Raw genomic sequence first — 24,015 nt, 5'->3', positions numbered from 1 at the left:
TTAAGTTTCTTAGTCATCATCTGAATCTACTCGACTTATTTAACTTGTTTTGACTCATTCAGATCCGCCTTTATTTTCAACTGGCAGCAGCTGCCCATCTTAAACCCTGGATAAGTATGCTGAAACTTCAGATCAACTACAATCAAACAGCCAGTAATGTGTCATTATGCAACATGGCTTCTCTGAGAAACCCCACCCTATAAATGACTATGACTGGCTCTCTTGAATTGTTGTGCTCTCAATCGTGGCTGTTGTCTCACTACCGTTCCCAAAGCTGCATGGAACCTTTGAGCTTAATTTAAAACATTGTAATATTAAGTCATCTATGCAAATAAAAGCATCTAATAACAAAAGTATACATGTGACTGGTGGGTAATATGTCTAGTATAGTCCAGATAGATCGTCTTACTGTTAGATGTTCACTAGGGGGCAGCAAAGATAAATAATAGAGAGGAATACTGAGAGATGGAACAAGATGGACAGGCTGGATGCAGCGACAGGAGAGACCTGTAGGTGGTGCCTGTGCAACAGTTATAGAAACTTAAGATATTTATGATTGCATATGTATCACCTCTTCAGTGTATCTGCATTTGGAATCAGTTTTTTTTCTGTTGTTTTTTTTTTTGTCCCACTCACCCCCGACTTCCGAACACTCCCTCGCGGCTTGGGCACAGGTCGACTGGACTTGGATTCATTGACGTCTGAGCTGCGTCCTGCAGGGAGACCCTGATGCTGTTTGGTCCTCTGGGCCTGCAGAGCCAGCTGATAGGCCACCTCAAACGCCTGGCCCAGCGTCAGGATAATCTCATAGGTCAGGCTCTAAGCAGAGACACAAAATCAAAGAGTCAGTTTTTATTTTACAAACTGAATCCTTTTTTTTTGTTTTGTTTTGTTTTTTTTTTTTACAGTAGTGCAGCTCAAAAAGTAACAATAAAAACCTACTAAATTAGGAGTAACATTTCAAGCTAAAAGTAAACAACTGGTTTCATATTCATGATCACTTTAAGCTTATTGGTGCCCAAAGTCTACTACTAAACTGTAACTAAATACAAAGACATTTTATAGTTTTCAACATCAAACAAAATTTTAATTCAAAAATTGCAGAGGTTTGATAATATTACTATTACTCTCTGACAAATACAAATTAAATCATTTTTTCCATAATAGTGTAATAAAATGTTATAGCCTTTAACAGGATCAACAATTATTTAAATCTGACCTGGAGTGTATAAAACATACAAAAAATTACATCATTTCAGTATTTATCTAATAAACATGAAGAACTTTTTCTATAGCTACAGCTGTCAAATGGCACCAATCAACACACCTACTTACTCGATCACCTGTATAAAAGCTGGGGATATTGGCAGCTATTAGATGTGTTAACACATATGCCAAAGCAGAAAGACATCAACAATTACCTTAAAGAGACGATTATTGCTGACATTCGCTTTCCTGAAATTGGGTTTTGCAGTTAATGCAGTAGTTACTCCACAAGCTGATTAGGTCACATTCAGAAAATGACCCAATTATTCAGATTCTATTTCCCTTCAGTCTTGTTTAATTATAAAAAAACAGTCTATATGCATTAACCTTCAGATATGGATCAGTGTGTTGACGTACCACGTCTATTGTGCTGAAGACATGGCAGTAATGGTGGCTGGTCTGCAGGTCTTTAGTGATGTAGGCAAACGTACACAGGTCCTCTGGATCCTGGGCTGCACATGATATGTTACGGATCTCGTGCTCTGCGATGATGTTCTGCAGCAAAAGGAATATATATTCATGACATTTATGAAAGAAATGCAACCAGTACGTGACCTGAATCTTAGTTACCTTGTTTGCTGCGTCTATAAACTTCACGCCCTTGTAAGTGATCGACAGAACGATAGTTGGGATTTTTCTCATTTGTTCTGTGGATCTCTAGAGAAAAGGCAAGCGCAGGCATATAAACACACAAAGCTGATTTACTATTGACTGATCGTGAATATACGTTTCTTTATCGTCTCCCGATGTTTGAAAGTCTTATTACATACCCGCATTTTGGCACAAGCATCCTGCGTGGATTCAATACCCCTCAGATCTTTAATCAGCATAGAACCAAGATACTGCAAATGAGCAGGAGATACGAGGTTGCTGATCATTTATAACAAAAGCAGCAAACGAGAAGTCAGAATGAGAAAGGTATTAGCGTACACTAGCTTCATAGGCGCAAAATTCAAATATGAGTTTCTCAGGCTGGTGGTGCCAGTTCTGGACGGGGGCATATGCTGCTAGACTCGGAGGTCGTAAGGTCAGTCGAGGCTCCTGATGAATTTCTTCATATCGCTCCTGAGACAACAAAAAAATTAATTAAAAAAATCAACACAGAAGCCTGGAAGATGGCAACCATACCCACCACATCCCAGAGACGTCAGCTCATACCTGAGGCTTTTGCCTTCCGCTTTGATATCTTTGGGCGACGTCATAATCCGTTTCTGGTGCTTTTTTCCTGCCCGGCTCTGCTGCGGGCAGCAGCGGGTCCATGGAGCGGCCGCTGTAGGGCTCCACGTGACTGAGAGGAGACGAGGTCTGGGATCCTGGCAGGTCCTGACACTGCAGAGAAAAGGTCACACAGAGTTTATCACCTAGCACTTAGTTAAATAAGATAAAAACTTTTATTTCTTTGCAACATGCATATTGATGCAGATAACTTTGTTTTCACCAATTGTAAAGTTGCTTAAAAAGCAACTTTACACACATATATATATAATTATTATTTTTTTAATCTTAGTAGCATAACATCACTTTGAAAAACCTGAACTTTAATTTGGGTGCATGAAGTCAGTGGGGGGAAACAAAATCCAGTTTGCAAAGATTGCAAAATATTAGAATCCCTAAAGAAATCCAGGGTTCTGTCTTATTGTCTCATTTCTTTGCTCTCCCTAAAGTTTTTCTCCAGGATTTAGGTTGCGAACCTGAGGAAGAAGGTTGATTCTGGCTCTTTTGAACCATTCCTGCCATGTGTTTTGGATCATTATCAAGCTGAAAGGACCAGTGCCAATTGATTTACTTTTTTTTTTCTGGTACATTTGACAAAACTTTAATTTAAAATCTCCCAATATGTCAACATGTTCATGTTATACATTAAAAGTACATAGACGCTGTAATTAATAGTATTACTTGGGGGAAAAAAATGATTAAGTTGCATGATTATTCTGGTAGAATAGAGTGATTTATGATAAATGTTGTATTGTATTGGAGTTGTCAATGTATTTTCCATATCTGTACATTAAAACATTTACATCAGACCACATAATGCGCAACTTTGCATGTTCTCACCCTGATCTGAGACAACCGAGGAGGTTTGACAGGAGGCTCCTCATAAGGCCTTTCAGCTAAGGAGGCTATGATGCGTTTCCTGTGACCAAGCAAAGTAATCTTAAGCACCTGCAGAGAAAAAAAAAAAAAAGTGGGACATCATCTACTGAAGACACAAACTTTAGAAAAACATCACTCGTTTAAAAGGTCATCTGTGGAGTCATCCAAGTACTAACTGTGAAACAGTTTGTTGGAAGTCTAGGAATAATCCACAGACGTTACTGCAAACCAAAGACATGACTGCTTCTCTCAGAAGTTGGACCTACAACTCCTGTTGTAGGTCCTCCAAGATCTCCTCTTTTGGAGGAGACTTCCTCCTCCAAAAGGAAATCTCGTCACCTCCTAAAAGTGACGCGCTAAAAACATCCTCTCTACATCCGAGTGTTCACCTTCAGAGTTTAAACTGACAACTCCACTTCTGTGCGACACTCTTGGAAAGTAATTTCACCGTCTGATACTCTGCACAGTCTACCTGCGTCAATGTGACTCACATTGACGATCTCCAGCTCCCAAAGGTTTTTCACACAGTCCAGGCTGCGGTAGCCGCTGGATAGGAAGTTGGGCAGGTACTCGTGCAGACCCAGATTCTCCAGCCAGGCAGAGAGGGAGCTGCTGCCGTCACATCCCAGGGCTTTCACCTGCGGAAGGAGAATACAGGAGAATGATGATGATGCCAGTGAAGTGAATAAGTAATTAGTAATTGTCACCAATTTCTATCAATGCCTAATAATTGGGCACAAGTGTAAATGACACTCTCTAATAGAATAACAAACATTTTGGGAAAAATGCTGCAGCAGTGTGAAAATCAGTTCATTGAGAGTCAGCAGTGGTGCAATGGCAACTGGAAACTAACAATTCAAAGCTAAACACTCTTTTTTTTTTAAAGTGTTGGCATCTAGATTCATGCCAGCAGGTGCTCTGCATAATAAACCCAGTAAGAAATTAAATGGAAAACATTTGAGATAAAAAGCTGATGTAAAAAGACTTCAAAGACTTCAATGTTTTATGCAGAAATTTTAAATTCAAATAAAAAAAAGGTACCTGTATTTGTACATTGCTTGATTGAGACAGTGCTATTGGACATGTATAGGAGTTACAGAAAATATATATAAATATTACTAAAAATTCACACGAGTCTAATTAAAGTGCATAGCTATAATGACTATTTCTCAAATCTGCAATGTGCTTTAGTGTCAAGGAAAAATGTGCATCTTCCATTAGCATGGAGTCTCATTATGCTAAAATAACTAATGAAGTCGGGGTGAGGATTCCGTCACCTTTGGTAAGGAGCGTGCTGCATGCAGGATCTTCTTCCTGTGGCTCGGATCTGTGATCCCAATCTCCCTCAAGTCTTGGTCCTCCATCACGTTGTTCCCCTGCAGAACAGAACACAAGCACAGCCGTTATTGCCAATAACGGGAATAGTGACTACTAAAGAAACTCTTAGGAGGACTTTGAGGAAAACCATGCGACCTCTCAAAGAATAATCCAGTTTAGAAATCTATAACCTAATCATCTGTTTTTAATCCCAAACAGGCTGCTTTTATCAAAGGTTAAATATAGCCAAGACTAATATTCCCTGAGAAAAGACTTTGCTGGTGAGTTAGTATCGATTCCAGATACGCAGCATTGCAAGAAAAGGTCGGCCATGACTGAGTGATATTCTCCTTAGACTGTTGAAAGGGGAGCACTTAAATGAGACCTAACAATACTTAAGGACTGGACTGATTAGGACGTAATGAGTTATGGTCAAGCTGGTCTTAGTCACATGAAATATCACCTTGGAGACAGTGTGGTAGATAAAGCAGAAAAGATCCATAAATCAATGTCTGTGATGCAGAGAGGTCAGCAATATGAGACGGAGGAGCAAAACAGCCGACGCCTGGTAGCCAGAGCTAACACTCAGATCAAAACGCATGCCAAGAAGGAGTGGACGTCGTTTGTTTTACTGCCCTGTTTGCTAATTTCACGGATCTGCAGTAAAACAAATAAGTCTTTATGGAGTAATCTCGCTCAAACCGGCCAGCAAGTAGTCAGCAAGAACTGCAAGTACACCTTGCAGGCTGCACATCGACAAGGTCAGCAACTAAATCTCATCTGTTAAAAGTATCAAAACGTTCCCCGCGGCTGCTGTATCGGGGACAAAATTGCGACGCCTCAGTATCCACGAGGCTGACTTTTCAGTATGTGCCTCGGGTTAATCCTTTCGTGCTCAGACTTGCTCAGCACTAACGGGACGGAGGAGAGGTCGAACCCGAGGACCTGTTTTCCATGCAGAGGCTGCAGATGTAAACAAGGCGTTTGACTGTCCAATCCGTCAGTGTAAAAACCCGGAGACACAGGCGTCAAACTCCAGTCCTCAAGGGCCGATGTTCCTGCAGCAAGCTGCGTCCCTGTCAGCACACCTGATTGACATAATTAGGTCATTTCAGTCCTTGATTCAGGTGTGCTGGGCTTGGGACACATCAAAAAGTGGCAGAACACTGACCCTCGACGACTGGAGTTGGACATCCCTGCTGTAGAGCATTAGTGTCAGGATACATGTGGAATCACAACTTTAAGCAGTAATATGTCCTGTTTAATTTATATAATAACAATTAATGGAATTTTTAGATGGGAAAAAAAGGAGGAGTGCTAAATAAGTAAAACTGAACTATTTTACAATAGCAATAGCACTCCAAGCTCACATTAGGACGCGATATCTTTGTTCTATTAATACCCGACACTCCGCTGACGTCATAACGATCATCTCCTAGCAGCCTCTGAGCGCAGCCTTTCCTGCTGAGGATTGTGGGAAGCTCAGTGGATAATAGCACTTTTACAGAGTATGGATGACTGCATTAAAGCCTCAGAAGATGAACTGCTAAACAGCTTCACGGAGAGAGAGAGATATACACCGACTTCACATATTTCCCGGGGAGCGTTCAGATTTTTATTTTCTACTGGGTAGTTGCTGCATTTAGATGGATATATCTTTTTAATTGTGGGTACTGTGGCGAGAGCTTGCACAAACTATTTTTTTTGAGTTGTGGGATTTTAAAAAGAAAGTATACGATTTATGACGCTGGGGCTTAAAGAATCATCTGAACGCATGCATGGATGTCTTTCCGTCAGATGTGCTAGTTTCCATAAAGCATGGTTTCCATGTTTCTATTTAAAATACAATTTTTCGTCAAGGTGCTGCTGGACAGAAGAAAAGATTTAGCAGTGCTACCAGTGATGGAGAAACATTAGAAAAATCATTTTTGGAGTGATATTAACATAAAAATGTTTGTTTTTGTTCCGTAAGCTAAAAAGCTTTCATAAACTGGGTGATGCAGTGGGGATACATTTGTGGTACCAACTGGGTAGAATCACCAAACAAAAACTGCATTTTTTTAAAGATATTCACTCCATACTTGTGTAAACTAGTTTTTTTTTGTTTTGTTTTGTTTGTTTTTTTTTCTTCAAAAATTTAATTGTGGCTCTAGGTCTAGTCGCCTCTTTACCAGCTCTTATTGTGTATGGTTGGTGCAAAAGGTGCATGAAGGTCTTTGGTTTGAAAAGCACCCCCCCCCACCCCAAAAAAAAACAATCACAAAAGAACAAAATGACAAAATGACAAAGGGAGAAATCACCAGAAACTTGACTATTCCTCTATCACTGCACTACTTTCTTTCAAATGCTCCTCTTTCCCTCCGTCGCTTATCCAGAGAAAGGCCACAGACTTCCCACTGGACAAGAAGTGCTCTGAATTCATACTGGGCAATCAGGAGCACAGATTATTCAGACCATCTAAAGGACATCCAGCCAGTAATACTGATAATCTCAGTGTGTCCTGCTAAACTGCTGCGATCAAACTATTCAGACCTGAAGAAAGAAGCTGAGGAAGTCGTGACTGGTCAAACAAATCTGCATATTTGCTTAACTATATATTAAAATATCATAACAGACAACAGAAGAATCAATCAACTCACATTCATTTAAATGTTAATATATGGAACCATTACTTTAATTTTTCTGCAGGGTTTCTCGACATTGATAAAATTCTGTGAAAACGATTGGGATGTTTTTTCATGGCAGTGTACAAATACCGAAAGATGGCAAAGATAGAAAAACTGTTGAATTGGAAAAAAAATTAACCAATGTCGTGGGATTTGACGCTTGTTGTAGCCTCTGAGCAACTGTCAGATTAAAAACAAGCTTCCACTAAAGAAGACTTTGCTACTAAATTTCATGTTCAAAGAAAATTTCCTCTCTTCAATCTGACCGTAAAAAAATAAAAAAATCTCTGGACACAAAAGAAGCTTGGCTCAAGCCCATAATCCACCAGAAATTAAGATTTCCTACATATTTTGTTAAATATTCCACAGTTTTACAGACTCATGTTTACAGAGTTCATAGCTATTTATGTTCATTTATATTCATATTATAATACACAAGTTCACTATGAATTTACGACAAATTTTTGTACAACAACCAGAAAGTTGGAATGAAGGGAGGAAGGAGGGGAGTGAAGAACGCAAGCATGGAAGCCAGAAGGAAAGATCATTCGGAAAGAACAGGATCTTTCTGTTTCTGAGCATTACTTGCACCCTGGCTGTTAGGGGAGCCGTTTTTGGGCAGGACATTTCTCCAGCAGTCGATAAAAAGCATCTAATAGGCTTCAGGAGCAGAACACAACACAATCAGTGCTCCTATTGATCCAAATCTTGAGCCTGGAGGGCAGGACTGACATCACAGTGGACCAAGTGGAGGAGTAAAGACTATTTAATTAGACACCAGGTACAGCAGACATGAATTAACCAAGAAACATTTATTTTCAACTTGATTTAAACAGAATATAAAGGTTGGAGTTTTCCTTTACATATGGGACAGATTTTAGGACAACTGGTGGTCTCCAAAGCTGATCAAAAACAGAAACAGAATTGTCTTTTTTTAGCTCTCTGCTCTGAAAAGGAGGGGATTCGAGGCTGAGGAAGACGGGTGTGAGCTACTTAAACCCGCAGTACGATTAAAACCCAGGGAGAAACATCAGAGGCTTCAACACAGACTTATATCAACATTAAAAAGGATAAAAATAAATAAATCTTGCGTTACGTAAAACATGAAGGTGGCTGAGACATACATCAGTGATCACTGCACACTTCTGTGTATAAATAACAGCAGAAAATTCTCAATTAGCAAATATTTCTTTGTCAGATGTATAGTGTTTCCTGCTCTCCGGTGCTTATTGAATTGAAGATTTATGGAACTTGTTTGCCAAACTCGATTAAGCCGTCTGTGTATGATGATTTCTCGCTGAGCAGGATGAAAACAGATCCCTGCTGGTGCTAAAGCGAATGTGCTTTTACTGCGTCTATTTCAGAGTTTGTTTGTTTTGTCTCTAACTCTTCGTCACCAGCTGGGTCCCTTGTCCCCTCCTCCGCCTGTCCTCGTTACTCCCAACAGCACCTGAGCTAACTCACAGTGGCATTGCACACCACAGGCCGGAGAAGTGCGTCGGTAAAGCAACAGCTACCCGTTGATCACTCTCCAAACTGCTTTTTTTTTTTTTTTACAGTCAGTTCTGAGTGAGAGGACATGACATCAGCCTCATGAGCTCTGGACAGACTGACTGAAACTGCTGGACATACCCGAGTCAAGGCCAAACAAAGGCGAAAAATCTGACAGAAGCAGAGTTTCTAACTTCTTACTCTGAAATTGGCTCGCAACCTTCTACCAAAACTTTATGTCCCTAAACGACTTGTGGTAAATGCACATTTCTCCCAACAATGGCTTTCTTCTTGCCCACCTTGCATAAATGCCAGACTTGACAAATAGTTGCTCTGTTAACAGATTCTTCAATCTGTCTTGTTGGTCTCTGAAGCTCATTTTGCAGCTGCACCATGCTCTGCTCTCAGATGATGAAAATTGGCCCATGTGGCGTTACGATAACCCCGTCTTAAACTTGACAACCTGAACCACGAGCATGTTATATCATTGACACATGGTTAGCATCTACCTGGATAAAATTAACACTTTAATGTCTACTTCCACTATGTACCAATTTCGCACTTTAGGGTGAGTGCAACTGATGTTTATCATTAGTGTTTTAGGGTTAGTAGTGCAACTAACCTCTTAGTTAGGAGTATGTACCACTTGTTCAAGGTATATTATATTTTTTGTAAGCGCTGCTCATTTAGGACACGTGTGGATCATCAGCTTATAGCACAAGAAAGGAGATACTCTGACATTTAAGTCAAACTGCAGCCATAAGATAAATTTCATAATAGATCATGTAATTGCAAAACTGAATTATGGACAAAACCCATCATTAAAAACAAATAACCTGCTGTTGCTCCAACAACACACACAAAAATGAGGTAATCACATTTCTGATCAAGTTACTTGGACCTTGTTCCATCTAAAGCAAGCTTCATTAGGATTAATGCACAATTTGGAGGTTTTTCTGGAATAAGAGAAAAACTGAAAGGTAGTAGAAATGTTTAAAAAACACAAAATGTACCAGTGTCACTATAAAGACTCACCATGTAGTGGAGGTCATCAAAGCCGTTCAGCAGCAGTTTGCTCTCGTACTGCGGCAGCCCCACGTGCTCCAGCCAGTCCCCCACGGGCTGGTCCAGCAGCCGGCCTGCAGCACCTGCTGACAGTGGAAAGCGCTTCAGCAGAGAGAAACCTTTCAGCCGGTAGCAGCGGCACTCTGAGGAAGAGACGTGGCATTGCCACATAATTCTCGGCCAGCAGAGCCGAGCGCACAAGCAGCAAGAGGCCGGCGGAGACAGCGTCCTGCGAGGAGAGGGTGTCATCCCCCGCCGGGCAGCGGGGGGCGAGCCACAGTTAGCCAAGATGGATTAAAATGCCCCCTGCAAGGGGCGAAGGGGGAAAATAAAAATAGTACAGAGTCTTAGCAGACAGACACAAGGTCCCCAGCTGTGGTTTTGTAGGGAACAGCTTAAAATATTTCTAAAGCGAGATCCTGAAGCTCCAGACTTGCTTTGAGTTCATAAGTTGAGTGAACGCAAATCCAGTGAAGGTGTTTTGTTTCAGGAAAGTGGAAAGTTGCTTATTAGGTGGTTGAATTACAGGTCCATCCTTTGTTCACATCTTCAGCCTACCAAAGAGATAATCCATGAATTTCCGTGGGCGGATGCATAAAAATAAAAGAGAATAGAAGAAGAAGTAACAAGAGAAACCTGAGACATGCCTGCAATGAGCTGAGATTGATCACAAAGCAGCGCCACAGTGACAGCTGTCAGCAGCCTGAACTGGGAGCAGACACCCAGTGCAAAGGCAGAGGACTGTCTCTTATCCTCCCAATAAAATAATGTGCTCTACTTCATCACAATAAATATCCCAATCACAGAAGATCTGGTTTCCCAACACTTAAAATGCACATAAGACTTAAGTCTCACCTTTCACAGGACAAAAAAAACCGCAAAACATGACAAATAAGCAACATAGGCTACTATAACAACATTTCCGCATATGATGCACAGTTAAAAGCCTATTTTCCACTCTTCAGATCTGCAGCAGATCCAACGCGCCGCCAGATGGGATTCCCACATCAAAACACTTGATCCTCATTTGGTTCCTCCAGAAGTTTGTCGAAGAACAGAAAACAGGTTGTTCGCAATAAAACAACTCTTTTATGGACAACAGGGCTAAAGACAAAAGTCCAAGAGGGAAACAGCCGTCCTTTAAACTCCTCTGTACTGCAGAGCACACTGTTCAATCCTTCATGCCGAAGTGTAGTCTGTCCGTTGTCCTGCCCGTGATTCCCCCTCTCCTCCCTTTTTCTCTCCCTCTCCCTTCTTCCATGCACTCTCACCCTCCCCTCTCTCTCTCTCTTTCTTTGAAATACTGCAGGTGGATTATTTTTGTCATTTAACGCTACTGTTTCAGAACCTCTCTTAACTGCATTTGGCTTTATGTTCCTGGAGCATCTTTATCTCAGTCTTTCCCTGTCTTGCACTCGTCAGGTCTTCCTCTTCTGCCATATCTTTCACTCATGAGTCAATCAGTAAAAAGCTGAAAACACGAGAGGCTGCCGGCACGGAGCCAATCGAGTACGAGCGCCGTTGTCAAACAGAGGAGTAATCAGCGGGGTGGGGGGAAGTGACGCGGTTTCCCGTGTGTGAATTAGCCAGGGAGACTTTTCTCCAGCGAGTCTCCCCGGTGGTTTTCCTGACAGCAGCAGCAGCAGCAACTGAGGCTCATATGCACACAACTCTGGATCCAGACTCCACATCAGATCATCGCACGGCTGCAGTCTGTGATGGAGCACTAACCACATTACCACTGAAGTGTCAGCTTTCCCTCAGAACTACAGAGTAAAATGCACTCACTCCACTGACATACGTAGTGGTTAATATTTTAAGAGCCCTTCTCCAGTGCGAAAAACAAGCAGAGGGTTAGAATAAGAAGTCTGCACGGAGGCACAGAGGAGGTGGTGCATTGATGAAATATGTCGAAAAGTAGCTAACGCAGAGTCAAGGTGAATGTTGAGCGATGTGAGAGGGGAATGCTAAAGGGAAGGAGTCGATTGCTCGGGTTACCGCTGCAGCTCCCATGGGCCATTCATCACCCCTGATGACAGGCTTCAGAAAAGCCAGAACAGTAACAGAGGAGCAGAGACGGGGTACTTAAAACCCAGCACCAAATGTAATTAGGTCCCTGATCTTCCAATTAGGGATCAAAGTAACTTTAACTTTAGAAATGGCCTTAAGATGATGAATATAGTTCAAAACAACATCAAGCAAGTTACGGAGTACAGTCATGGGAAAAGTCCAATTAGAAGCCTGGATTTATAACCATCTTTAGCACCAATTACTTCAAGTGTTTGTTTGTTGCCTTACTTCAGCAGTTTATTGTGGAAATGTTCTGGCTTCCTCGTCTTTACAACACTGTCTTGGTTCTTTGAACGTTGAACATTTCCGCCTCTGAAAGGTTCTCTTAACTCTAGTCATCAAGAGCCGGTTCCCAGCATGCTTTGCAGTCATATGCAGTAAATTAAATTAAAATATACATTCCCATGAAGATCGCTGGCTTCTAATGGAATACTCTTAATATTACATGTCATTCTTACAATAACTGTAAACAGAAAATCATGATGATTAGCGAAGATAAAGGTTTTTAAAACATCCATCTGTATGTAATGTATATAATGTGATAATATTCCTAAAATAAATTGACTATTCAATAATATTCTAATCACACCTTCCCCCTTGCTGATGTGGCACTTTAATGTGTTCGATTATCAGCACCCAGCAGGGATTTTTGTTTTAATTCAATAAAAGAAGCACCATTCTTAACATTACAGGAGAAATGACAGTGAGCGCATGAAAACAACTGTAGTCATACTCTACCTGGAGTATCATAATGCTGATCTCTGGAGAAATCGATGCCCGCTCCAATAAGAGTCATGATCTTCTCAATCTACAGACGGAAGCACATAGGCAACAGTTAGGAATATTTAAGAGTCAATCATTTCGACATCCACTTTCAGTTTTACTAGATCAGAAAACATCTTCTTGCTGTAAACAGCAGGGTCACTCCATCCCAACAGACGCAAACCATTTTAGTTCAAAAGCTTCGTTGGGCTTTATTTCCAAGTTTATAGTTCAAAGGTTTATAGTTGGCCTACAATGTCACTGCATGTAAGATTTAAGATTTGCTGGGAGCCTTACCAACTATTTGTTTTTGACAACAGCGTTTGTTGGAATTTTATTTCCAAGTTTTGACAGCATGCATCGAAACAGTTGTAACAAGAAATGCTCTGGAGAGAAGCTCACTCAGTCTCAGCTGAGAGGAGCAACCCAGTGTGATCTAAATCTGCACAACAGCAAGACGTTAAATCAGAACAGGAAGAAAAAAAAACTTTTGATTTATTCACAGTGGTAAATGAACTTTTGGCAAACATTGACAAAATGGAGATCTAGTAAAACATTCTGAGTGACTGGAATAATTGCTTGAAGCTGTTGTTGCGTGCAAGTTCTCCTTTCTAAAGCAAAATGTGCATTTGCACAAAAAAAGTTCACATCAAATATTTGATGTCTAAACCAAGAAGAAGAGCTGTAGCACTTCTTTATTTATCTTTTCAGATAGCTTCAAGGTTTTACGTTTTTTTTTTTTTATTATTCAGAAAGAAGAAACCAAAGTAGGTTAGGTGTGTAAGTTTGCATGGAGTGACCCAAAATTGAAGAAAGAAAAGAAAAAAAAAAAAAATCAAAATTCTTGCTACAAAATATAATACGATTGTTTTCCCAGTGAGGAGGGTGTGACAGTTGTGGTCCCACCCATCTGACCATGCAGATACAACAGCCTCATCCTGCAGAAAATCATGAGGGAGCCGCAGCCTATTGCAGCTGAAATTGGACCAGCAGAGGGATCCACTCTTGGGAGGTCGCCACTCCATCACACATTTAATACAAAGAGACAGAAACCCACAAACACTCGCTCCAAAATGGCCCAACATGCAAGCTCTGTACTGGGAGGAAACAGTGAGCACATGGAAAACCCCACATAAACATCTGAGATCATGCAAATAAACACTGTGAAGGGCAGCTTAAGGACGCATAAAATGGCCGACCGCTCGTCCTCATCCGTCAAAGTGTTTCGGCTGATCCGTTTGTTTAAATCTTCTGTGAAATTGGTGCCAGGCAGGTTTCTGCAGCCAAAACCAGCGTTAACACTTAGAATTATTTAAATGCAATTCTCTATAGAGAAAGTATAACGAAGCAGAAAGCGTTGTTCACACCTGAGAGAACCCAGACACCCATGTTTCTAGTAATAATTACATGCAACACCACGTAATGCATATAAACATCACTAATGTTCCATCTCCAAACATTAGCATAGATTTTTAAACGCATGCACACAATTTAGAGAGGAAACTAGCTTCGCCGGGCAACGGTTGACCAAGCGGCTTAATTATCACCCCTGTCACAGCACAGAAACATGGGATCCATTCTAACCAGCCCAAAGCTGATTATGCATGGACATCAGGATTGAGTCAAATAAAAGGGAAGATACAGACAGGGCTGCTGTCACCGCTGTCAGATACTGTCAATCCGGATCCTGCGGAGTAAAGTCGCACGGCAGCTTTTTTCATCCGTGTCTAGCTGAGGATATTTCAACCAGAATCTGTGATGCTCTTAGAGCCCAAGAACTGAGATCTGCTTAAAAAGCTCCCAGACAGCCTCCAGTTAGCGTAATTAAATATGCAACGAGTTGCCACAAGCGTACAAGTTGCAAGTCGTCACTCATTGTGTGGAAGTTTAATGATCGAATGGTGCACAAATAAAACATCTCTCACTGCGTCGGGGGAAGAAGCGTAACTTTAAAACTCGCACATCTATACAAGCTACAAGCATGCTGCCGCCAGGCTCGGTCAAAGCATCTGGGCTTGAAGAGAGAAATAAATGGACAGCAACCAAGACTTTTTTTTTTCCCACTTTAAAAGAAGAGATGAAGCCTGAAAGGATCCCCCCTACCTCGATAAAGAAAGCGCACAGAGCCAAACCCCCAACAGACCAGCAGGTATTCACATGAAAACAGGCATCTTACGCTCTCAGTGGAGTCAGATCCTCCTTGTTTTGGGGAAGAAGAAGAAGAAGAAGACATCTGAGTCTGCCAACAGAGAATTCAGTTTTTTTGTTTTTTAATTCGACTTTGATGCAGTTGCAAAAATATTCACCGCAGCCCGATTAATAAACATTATGTAAAGTTACAATAACACACTTAAAGGTATTTCAATGAGATTGAATGGGATAACAACCAAGAGCACAAATCTGAGAAGAAAGTCATATGTGAAGCTGTGAACAAGGAAGTCTCCGAAATATTCTTTAGAAATTAAAATAACCAAAAATTACAATGTCAAAACATGTTAAAACCATAAATATTACCAAAACTAAAAGAATAACTTAAAACTAAATATACATTATATTGGTTGCTTGAGTTATTACACAGCTGCTTAAATGCAGAAACGCTTAAATACTTAACAGATACTGGGGGCATGGCAATAATCATCCTCTGCTATTCTGTGTTTTGTGGGTTGTAAACTAAGATGTTTGGGAACCATTGTGTTAGAGAATACTGTGGGCTGCAATGTTGAAACAAGAACAAACAATAAAAGTAACGCACCGAACCAGAACATGCTTGAAAAGAGACTGGCAAAGAACGAAGAACCAAAAAAAATAATAATGAAGTACTAGCTAAAAGATGTAAGACTGTACTCAACCTTCTTGTGTTTTCTCATGGAGTCTCATTTTACATCAAGTCTTAGAGCCTTTTGGACCATGAAGTACTCTCATTAGAAGGAGGTTACTAATGGAACTGCCGCAGTGTTTATAAAACATGAAAAGATTTAACCACATTTTGAACAGTCTAGTCTTCATAAATGTGATTTAAACAGCTAAAAGCCAAACTTGAGGATACAATTTCCTCCTAAAAATCCAGAAAAAAGAGAAGCAACAATCTAAACCTGAGGCAAGAGGACTATAATTCATACCACAGCTAGCTTGAGCAGGGGAATTTATAAAAACATAAAGTTTGTCAGGTAAGAAAAAATATGTATTTTTAGTACCAAACATCTGAAAGCCATCTGCAAAATAATAAATAGCGCAACTGAAAGAAAAGCTGCAAAAATGATGACACTGGCTCTTTAAAATATAAAAATACCTCTCTCCAGCTAGAGAAAAGTACGATTTCGAGACTGACAGTTTTAAATAACAAGACCTCCAGTGATTTGAAAAGCTAAAGATAACAAGTGGCATTAATTAGCGCTCCCGGTCTGCAGAACCTCGCCGCTGCAGAGCAGTTGTAGCTCCTGCTTTACTAGCGACAAGCCAGGGCTCTGGTCTCATAAAGTGGCTGAGGTTTGCACATGATGGAGGCCAAGATTCCTGTTGGAGGCATCACTCTGCAGCAACAATCAGAAAGGGACACTGCATAACACTGAAAAATAATGTGTTCTTTTAATTTCACCCGTGAGAAAATCACATCAGTGAAGTGGATGTAATTCTGCCGCACGCTCAACAGTCTCAGGATGAGTCTTAAAACACAAACAGTGACGCAAATCTGCATATAGATACAGAAACAAAACACAAGTGTTTCTGTCTCGCTGAATCACTTCTACTTGCATTTTATAATGGGGAAGGGAGTACCAGCAGGTCCGGTGAGAATCAGAGGCAGCTAGCGTGAAAGACAGGTGTGATATAGTGTTGGAACTGGGCAAATATATCCTTATCAGGGGATATGAGGCAGTAATGTCTTCAAGATAAATTATATCTACAGCAAGAGGGAAAGAAAAATATCAAAATATGATTCAGGACTAAAAAGAGCTGAGAGGCATGAGAAATAACAGAGGAGAGTGTGCTTTTTTTTTTTACACATGAGGCACGAATCAATACGCAGAGAAGAAATGGAGGGGCTCATTGTTGAAGAAACTCCCAATGAACAGAGAAACACAAAGAGAAAGGCCAGAAGTCACCGGCAAGGTGGAGGTCAACAGCTGAAGAGCCGGCGATGATGAGAGACGGTCCTGGTGTGAGTCAACCTATTTATCATTCTGCTCACACTGGGCCTGCTGCTTGGGGATGACTGAGCACAATAAATTCACTGAACTGAGACTTCAAAATATCTTTTCATCCGCAGCCTTAAAAAAAAAACAAAAAAAAAAAACAGGCGAGTAAAGTTAGATGAGGTGATTATGGGAGACAATAAAGGACACCTGGCACAGAGAGAGGCAACGACAGTTCACCCAGACAAGGGGGACTAAAATTGACAAACTGGCAACAAAGCGAGAGTTGGCTGCAAACTACAGAAGCATCACAGGGAACACCAACACCCCACTTTCAATGGAAGGTGCCAACACTCCAATGCCACAGCAGGACAAAGCACAGTCAGCAGTTGCACCAACCTCCTCCTGAAATAGCCCAATGTCATGGTTGCATTTTTAGAAAAAGCAGCGCAAAGACCAGAAAAACTTTTCTTTTTTTTTTTTTCCATCCAACAACTTTTTCTCTCCTTTGAATAAAGTGTGGGCAGTAAATGGTCTCCATATGTCTCGTTGTCAGCACTGTGTGGGGACACTCCCGACAAGTTGGAGAGCAACAGAAAATACATGTTCACCTAAAAGTGAATCGATTACAAAAGAATCAGTCAGATTGACATTGGAAAATCTGACATTCTTCTCTCAAGAAATTCCTTGACAAAAAAAGCTGATGGACATTTTTTTTTTTCTATTTTATATATCATAGTCTGAATCGGGTCACAAGATCAGAAAATCGTAAGTTGGTACTGGCCTGAAAAACCCGAGTCGGAGCATCATTAAAGACAATCAGCAAACTTTTATTAAAAAATAAAAATTCAAAAGCAAACCACTGTTTTGCCCCATTACACGGCTTAACTAATGAAGAATCAAACTTTAATCCGCAGACGTAATGCAAACATGTTGAGAGAGCTGCTGTCTGTAAGGGAATCAATACTCACAAAAGCTGGTTTCATAGTGGCTGGTGGGTCTGAAGCGTGCAAATCAAAAAGTGAAGTTAAAAAGTGCAGTGTGGTAGCAGATAGTGACCCTCTCCCTCCGTGTCTGTCTGCAGCTCTACGTCTTCTTTTCTCCAAGCGCCGGCCCACACAATGTGCCCCCTTTGGATTGTCATCTCTCCAACCTGCATTAGCATGCGCTTTACGCACCCACCGTGCAAAACACACACGGCACAGTCACACTCTGAGCTTCTTAAATGGAGAAATGCATAGGCCAGGACCTCATGCAAGTCTAATCTCCTTGTCTTGAAACCAGAGGCAGAGCATCCACAGATGTGTGTGTGTGTGTGTGTGTGTGTGTGTGTGTGTGTGTGTGTGTGTGTGTGTGTGTGTGTGTGTGTGGGTGTGTGTGGGTGTGCGTTTGTTTGTAATACCTTGTGGGGACGATTTTCCTGACATATGCTACGTTGTGGGGACCAATCGCTCCTCGTGGGGACCTGAGCCTGGTCCCCACGAGGGGAAACCCTGTTTTTGGGTCAGGGGTCAGAGTTAGGGCTAAGGTATGAATTGAGTTTTGGTTAGGTTTAGGGTTAGGTATGTGATGGTTAGGGTTAGGAAAAGGGTAAAGGTAAGGTTTAGGATGTAGAAATGAGTAGAAATGAATGAAAGTCAATGGAAAGTCCCCACAAAGATAGCAAAACAAACGTGTGTGTGTGTGTGTGTGTGTGTGTGTGTGTGTGTGTGTGTGTGTGTGTGTGTGTGTGTGTGTGTGGGTGTGTGTGTGGCTCAAAAAAAGGAAAAGAGGGAGGGTGGACAGATAGAGAAAAGAAAAGAGCTGGAATAATAAGCAAAGCATTTTAAAAGGAGAGAAAGATGTTTTTTAAAGGGGTATGTAAATGCACCAGGGGGTGGGTTTGGCCGCGTCCTGTGAGACCCCCAGACCAAAGGCTGTCAAATAGCTCTATAGAGAGTTGGGGAGCAGCCAGTCGTGACCAGAGACGGCTGTCACAGCAGCTCGGGCGCTCGCTGGTAGATGCGGTGATAAGGGCTGAAGAGAGGGCAAACACCGCAAATAGAGAAGGGACTTCTCAAGTTTTCGACGACGCGGCCAGCATCATTAAAGAGAGTGCAGGCACGGCTATACCCAATCAAACTTTTACAACTTCCCTCACAAATTCCTCAGCACTAAAAATAAATATTAAAAAGATTTCATCTTGAGCACATGAGGGTTTTTACTTTTTGATTAAAAAAAAAAAAAAAAAAAAAAAGAAAACGTTTGAGGATTTTGAGCACAGACCTCAAATGCACCTGAATCAATGTACATGTGAGAAGAAACTTTCTTCTTACCAAAGTCGTACCCAATCCATAATTCACTCATCTCATTTAAAATTGTATTAAAAACAGAGAGAGAGGGAGAGAGAGGGAGAGAGAGAGAGAGAGAGAGAGAGAGAAACATCATGGTATCTTTTTCCAGCAGAAAGGACAGAGTTGAGCGCTGTGGCTTGCTTCTTCAAAGCCTCCTTTCACAGGCAGCAGGCTTAAATTTTGTACGTTGCAGCTTAGCGCTTGTACATTTCAAAGTCACTCTTGCTGCCATATGCGTGCAGTTGTAAAGCTGTTGGTGTGGCTGACGGGCTGTTTCTCGCAAAAACAATCTGTAGGTTGCAACAGAGAAGCGTAGCAAGGAGCCTTGACATGCATGACATCAATGGGGGCATGGTATTTTTTCCACCCTGCAGGAACAAACTAGCATTTCACATTTACATTCTCCTTCACTGTTACTATAATCCTAAAACAATTCAGTTGTGCTGCCAATTTATTGGAGTAGAAAAAAAAAACACTCATGGGATGAATAAATAATTAGAGCAGAATTGTTCAAAGACTTTTGATCTGTGCAACTTTTACAAGTCCACTAGTTCCTGTGGTTGATGGGCTGGCTTCATGTTTGCACAACCGTCACTATAAAGGCAACAAGATGGCTTCAGGAATGTTATTAGCTGCAGAGGGTATCTGGGAGGAGCAGCGGCATCCAATAACCGAGTAATGACACGGATGCCTTAATCATGTCACGCTCTCCGAAAGAGTACATCCCCTCTGGCAATATAGGAGAAGTGTTTGTGAAACTATATAGTTGTACTTTACAGTGAACTATCAGAAAGCAAGCCATTCAAGGTGGATGAAATAATAATAATACAAAAAAACTAATGCAAAAAATCTTTTATTTGAGTTTGTTACTCACCTGAAATGCAATAATTAGCTATATTTTTGGAAAAGTGTCCATTTTATGATTCGTTGTTTTACCACATTTCCAGCTAAGGACTAAATAAACTAAAATTTACCGATTGAATATGCTTAGAGAGAAAAATGTGGCGATTTAAACATTTTGCAGATATTATCTATGACATTTTTCACAAAAATCCTGACTATGATGAAGCAAAATTAGGTCTGAAGATGCAAAACTGCCGCTACTTTATACAATCGCAGAATAAATGTGTGTTTATAGGCAAAACAACCTTAAAATAACTGAATCTTTACTCTATAAATAGTCCTGCAATTTTCTAACGGTGAGCTTCGAAGGTCAAGAAATTGTTTAAGTATGGTTCATGTTGCGTTGTTTTAGTCGTTCTAATTTCTGCTCTGACATTAGTTATGGGCAAGTAGCCAATTCCTATAGCCATTTTTTAATTATAGGTATCCACATGTGTGTCAAAATTTAATAGATTTTTCTGTTATTCCAATTTTTAAGAGTGCCAAAAAGACACAGGCCTCTTTTTTAAACTATATTTATACCTGAGGGAAAAAGAAAATTGTGAATTTAAAGTTCCTATTAGGAGGAGATTTAATTATTTGTTTTCTCTCCATCTTACATTATGCTACTAAATGTGAAGAACGTCAAAGGTTGAGTCAAAAATGTATTGAGCGGATTTAAATTTGGGTAGGAGATAACTTAAATGGCACTCCAAGTGAAATGAAAATGACAAAAATATGAACTGAAAATAGAATGAAAGGAATATAGTTTAAGTTCAGGGAAAAAAAAATATTGGAACAACTGGCGCAAGCAAATATAATTAAAACAGACACAAAAATGTGCCAAAATGAAATAAAAAGAGATTTTTTCCCCCAAATTATACTTCTTTTTATAATGTTTTATCAACTTTTGAGATATATTTGACAGATATATCTTTCTGTCACGACTAAGAAATAAATAAAAAAATCTTCCTACTGAATTAATCTAGTAAAACTCTCATAAGTAAAAATCTCGTAAGTTGAGCAGAGACACAGTTGTGTTTTATGATTCCACAGAGGCCTGTCACACAAGAACAAAATAACAAAGGTCACTTTTGTCTTTTCTATTTTAAATCTTTAACAACTCAGATCAAGAGAAAATGTTCTTTGAAGTCCACACCAATATAAAATCCGATGCTCAAGGTTACCCTGACAGAGCAACAAGTCGGAATGAGCCACACTGCCAAGACTTTACAATTCACCTCCAGCACAGGGAAGTGTTTCCTGTAAAAAGCCTTCTACTGGCCAGGGTCCATCCCAGAGTAACTAAAGTTGGAAGTGTTGACACGAGTATTTCCAGAGAGCGCAAACACAGGGTCGAATTGCTGTCGTGCATAAATGCCCCTCAAAGACCACCTTCTCCTCTTCGGCGATAGCCTGCTGCAGTGCGGCTGGCGGTGCAGCTCTAACATCCATCAGTCCGCAGGGAATTGCAGCTACAGTAAGGTAGCTTCTGGCAATTTATCACTGACAAATAATAAACTCACACTCACGTCCAAGTGAGGAGTAAATAAGACATTTATATGTAATGTCTACAGTTGGGGGGAGGACATTAACAGTTGATGTCGGTGCAAACAAAAAGGATGCTGCAGCAACAGTGACGCCAACAGCTGGACTGTCTCAACATGCCACCATTAGAAAGCTCCATTGGTGATTACAGTTTGTACTGTAGTCCAGCAACCTGGATACAAACTTGTCCACAGCAGCAAAAAGATTGCAACATAAAGTATTTTTTTCAGCCGCGTGTAGGTGTGTGTGTGTGGACAAGTTTGTATCCACACACACACACACACACACGCTGTATGTGATCATCTAGCTCCACATACAGTAATGCGTACACATTAAACTTGTTTTCTTAATAAAAAAAACAAAACAACGTAGCTTAAAACCAAATGCCCTCAGAAGTCACTTATTTAGAAAACATTGCTATTTTATTGCTGAATATATTGCCATGACGTAACTGATTATGGAAAATAGTTTAAGAAAAGGATTGCTCCAAAACAGTTAAATGTTACATGCAAACAGCCCTTTTTGTGTACGATACTGCGCACATTGATGTTGCCAATGACGATTGTGATTTGATACACTGTGCAGCTTTGCCACAGATGCTTCTTAGATAATCTCTGAACAAACAGCATCACAGAGACCAGGGAACACAACAAACAGGTCAGGGATAACGTTTGACGCAGTTAGGTTACAAAACATCATCCCAAATTTTGAAAGTCTCACAAAACTGTTCCATAATCTCAGGAGTGATTACTGGGAAACAACTCACAGATAATGCAGATTATGTGAAATGGTTCTAGCACAATAACTAAAAGCCAAAGAGAAAAATGGTCAAATCTCAAGATAACGACCAGAAACTTGACATTTTTAAATCCCAATGTATTACTTACCCAACTATAACAGTATAGCTATTAACTCTAAATCTCTGATAAACCATAAATAAAACTCTTGAAGGAAAATTTTTCCACTTACAGTAGTATACAGTAGTATTGTATGGTTAATGTTTTTCTTGTGAACTGTCCACTTTACGGTTTCCATGTCTCCACAAGGACCAGAATCTTTTTTTTCTTTACACGGAAAGAACTGAAGCGCCGATGTGAGCCTTAGATATTCTTAGTCTCATGTTCCAAATCTCTGTCTTATGTCTCTGCCTTTCAGCTTCTTGTTCATTTCATCCCCATCTTCTTGCCTTGCCTTCTCTAATCTTCTTTCACAGAAGCTCTCTTTAGCTCTTTAACCACATCCAGACAAAAAGCATTAAAGTGCAGAATGGATAGAAGAGGGGGGATATATTTAGTTAGGAAAATCCACACGAGTCAGGACTGAGAAACTACAATCAAATTGCAGCTCGAGAAAATGTTTCGCTTCAGAACTTGGGGAAATGTTAAATGTTTTATCATTTACGTGCGCAAACAGATTTTGCATTAGCTGCTGCGTTTGCAGAAGGTTTGAGCTCAAGACGTTTGAGCTCCCCTCGCAGCACGACAGGTGGCTAATCAATCTGCTGTTTACAGCTGATGTTTGAATTCATCAGCGCAGCAGAATAAAAAAAGCTAAACTCTGAATCACTTTACAAAGCAAAGACAGACAAGGAAATACAGACACAAGTAGCATAATCATCTGTTTAAATCAAGTTCCAAATTAAGAAGATACTTCATATGTCAACAAACATCGCGTAGCCATAACATGCACTAAAAAGTCTTTTCTGAGAGCAGATGCTTACCTCGTCCCATTCTGAAGTGAAGGAGGGAGATTTCTCCAGCCTCTTTTTGCCAGTGCTACAGTTGGAAACGGACTCGCTCCGGTTCCCCAGCCCCCCTTCCTCCTCACCGGGAGGCGACACGAGCAAGTCGGAGTCGGACTTGGAGAGGCTGCGGGCCAGCTTCAGGTCGCCCGGAGGGCGAGTCCTGACGAAAGATCCTGCTCCCGCCGAGCCGTCCCTGGGCTCCTTGTTCACAGTGGCGTAAATCGCTTTCGGATCGCAGTCCGTCAGGATGGCGGCCATGCTGGGTCGGCAAGGGGAACGCGAAGCAGCCGGCGGCTCCTCTTTCCCTTTGGCAGGTTTCTTCGTTTCTGACTGGCCTTGGTTGGGCGGCAGAACACCTGGAAGACTGAAGGCGTCCTCACGGCTGTCGACGACGGGAGAGGATCCGTGCAAGAGGCCAGTGAACTGCTCTGGGACACCTGCTGCCTGATCCTGGCTTGGCTGGGAGTTATCTGAACACAGAGGGGAGAGAAAAAAAAAAAAAAAGGAAGAAAGGCAGCTTGAGAGAGCTAGAAAGTGGACTTCACTCTGAAGAACAGATCCAGAGAGGAAGGCTAATAAGAAACCACCCACACAAACTCTGAAACAGATCTGCAATTGTTTCCTACCACGAGCGACGGAGGGAAGAA

The 24,015-nt window shown here is 41.0% G+C and overlaps 1 protein-coding gene across 6 annotated transcripts in view; it reads right to left on the bottom strand.

Moving 5' to 3' along the window:
• Window positions 1–24,015, bottom strand: part of anks1aa (ankyrin repeat and sterile alpha motif domain containing 1Aa) — a 68,695-nt gene that overhangs the window by 3,602 nt on the left and 41,078 nt on the right. For 3 of the 6 annotated variants that reach the window (XM_014981692.2, XM_014981698.2, XM_014981695.2), the window contains 13 exons: window positions 23,345–23,838; window positions 14,908–14,970; window positions 12,708–12,777; window positions 9,870–9,985; window positions 4,638–4,736; window positions 3,852–3,998; window positions 3,322–3,429; window positions 2,425–2,595; window positions 2,197–2,331; window positions 2,037–2,108; window positions 1,837–1,923; window positions 1,624–1,761; window positions 637–819 (listed from right to left, as the gene is read on the bottom strand). In XM_014981692.2, the coding sequence (XP_014837178.2) occupies window positions 637–819; window positions 1,624–1,761; window positions 1,837–1,923; window positions 2,037–2,108; window positions 2,197–2,331; window positions 2,425–2,595; window positions 3,322–3,429; window positions 3,852–3,998; window positions 4,638–4,736; window positions 9,870–9,985; window positions 12,708–12,777; window positions 14,908–14,970; window positions 23,345–23,838 (1,883 nt within the window). The remainder of the gene's footprint in view (window positions 1–636; window positions 820–1,623; window positions 1,762–1,836; window positions 1,924–2,036; window positions 2,109–2,196; window positions 2,332–2,424; window positions 2,596–3,321; window positions 3,430–3,851; window positions 3,999–4,637; window positions 4,737–9,869; window positions 9,986–12,707; window positions 12,778–14,907; window positions 14,971–23,344; window positions 23,839–24,015) is intronic. The other 3 variants (XM_014981693.2, XM_014981696.2, XM_014981697.2) reach the window with 3 other exon arrangements.

The sequence above is a fragment of the Poecilia mexicana genome, unplaced genomic scaffold, assembly GCF_051168715.1.
Source record: "Poecilia mexicana isolate PSO_F unplaced genomic scaffold, ASM5116871v1 scaffold_7, whole genome shotgun sequence".
In the NCBI taxonomy this organism is placed as follows: Eukaryota; Metazoa; Chordata; class Actinopteri; order Cyprinodontiformes; family Poeciliidae; genus Poecilia; species Poecilia mexicana.
Note: the sequence above shows the minus strand (reverse complement) of the source record. Positions and strands in the feature narration are given on the sequence as shown.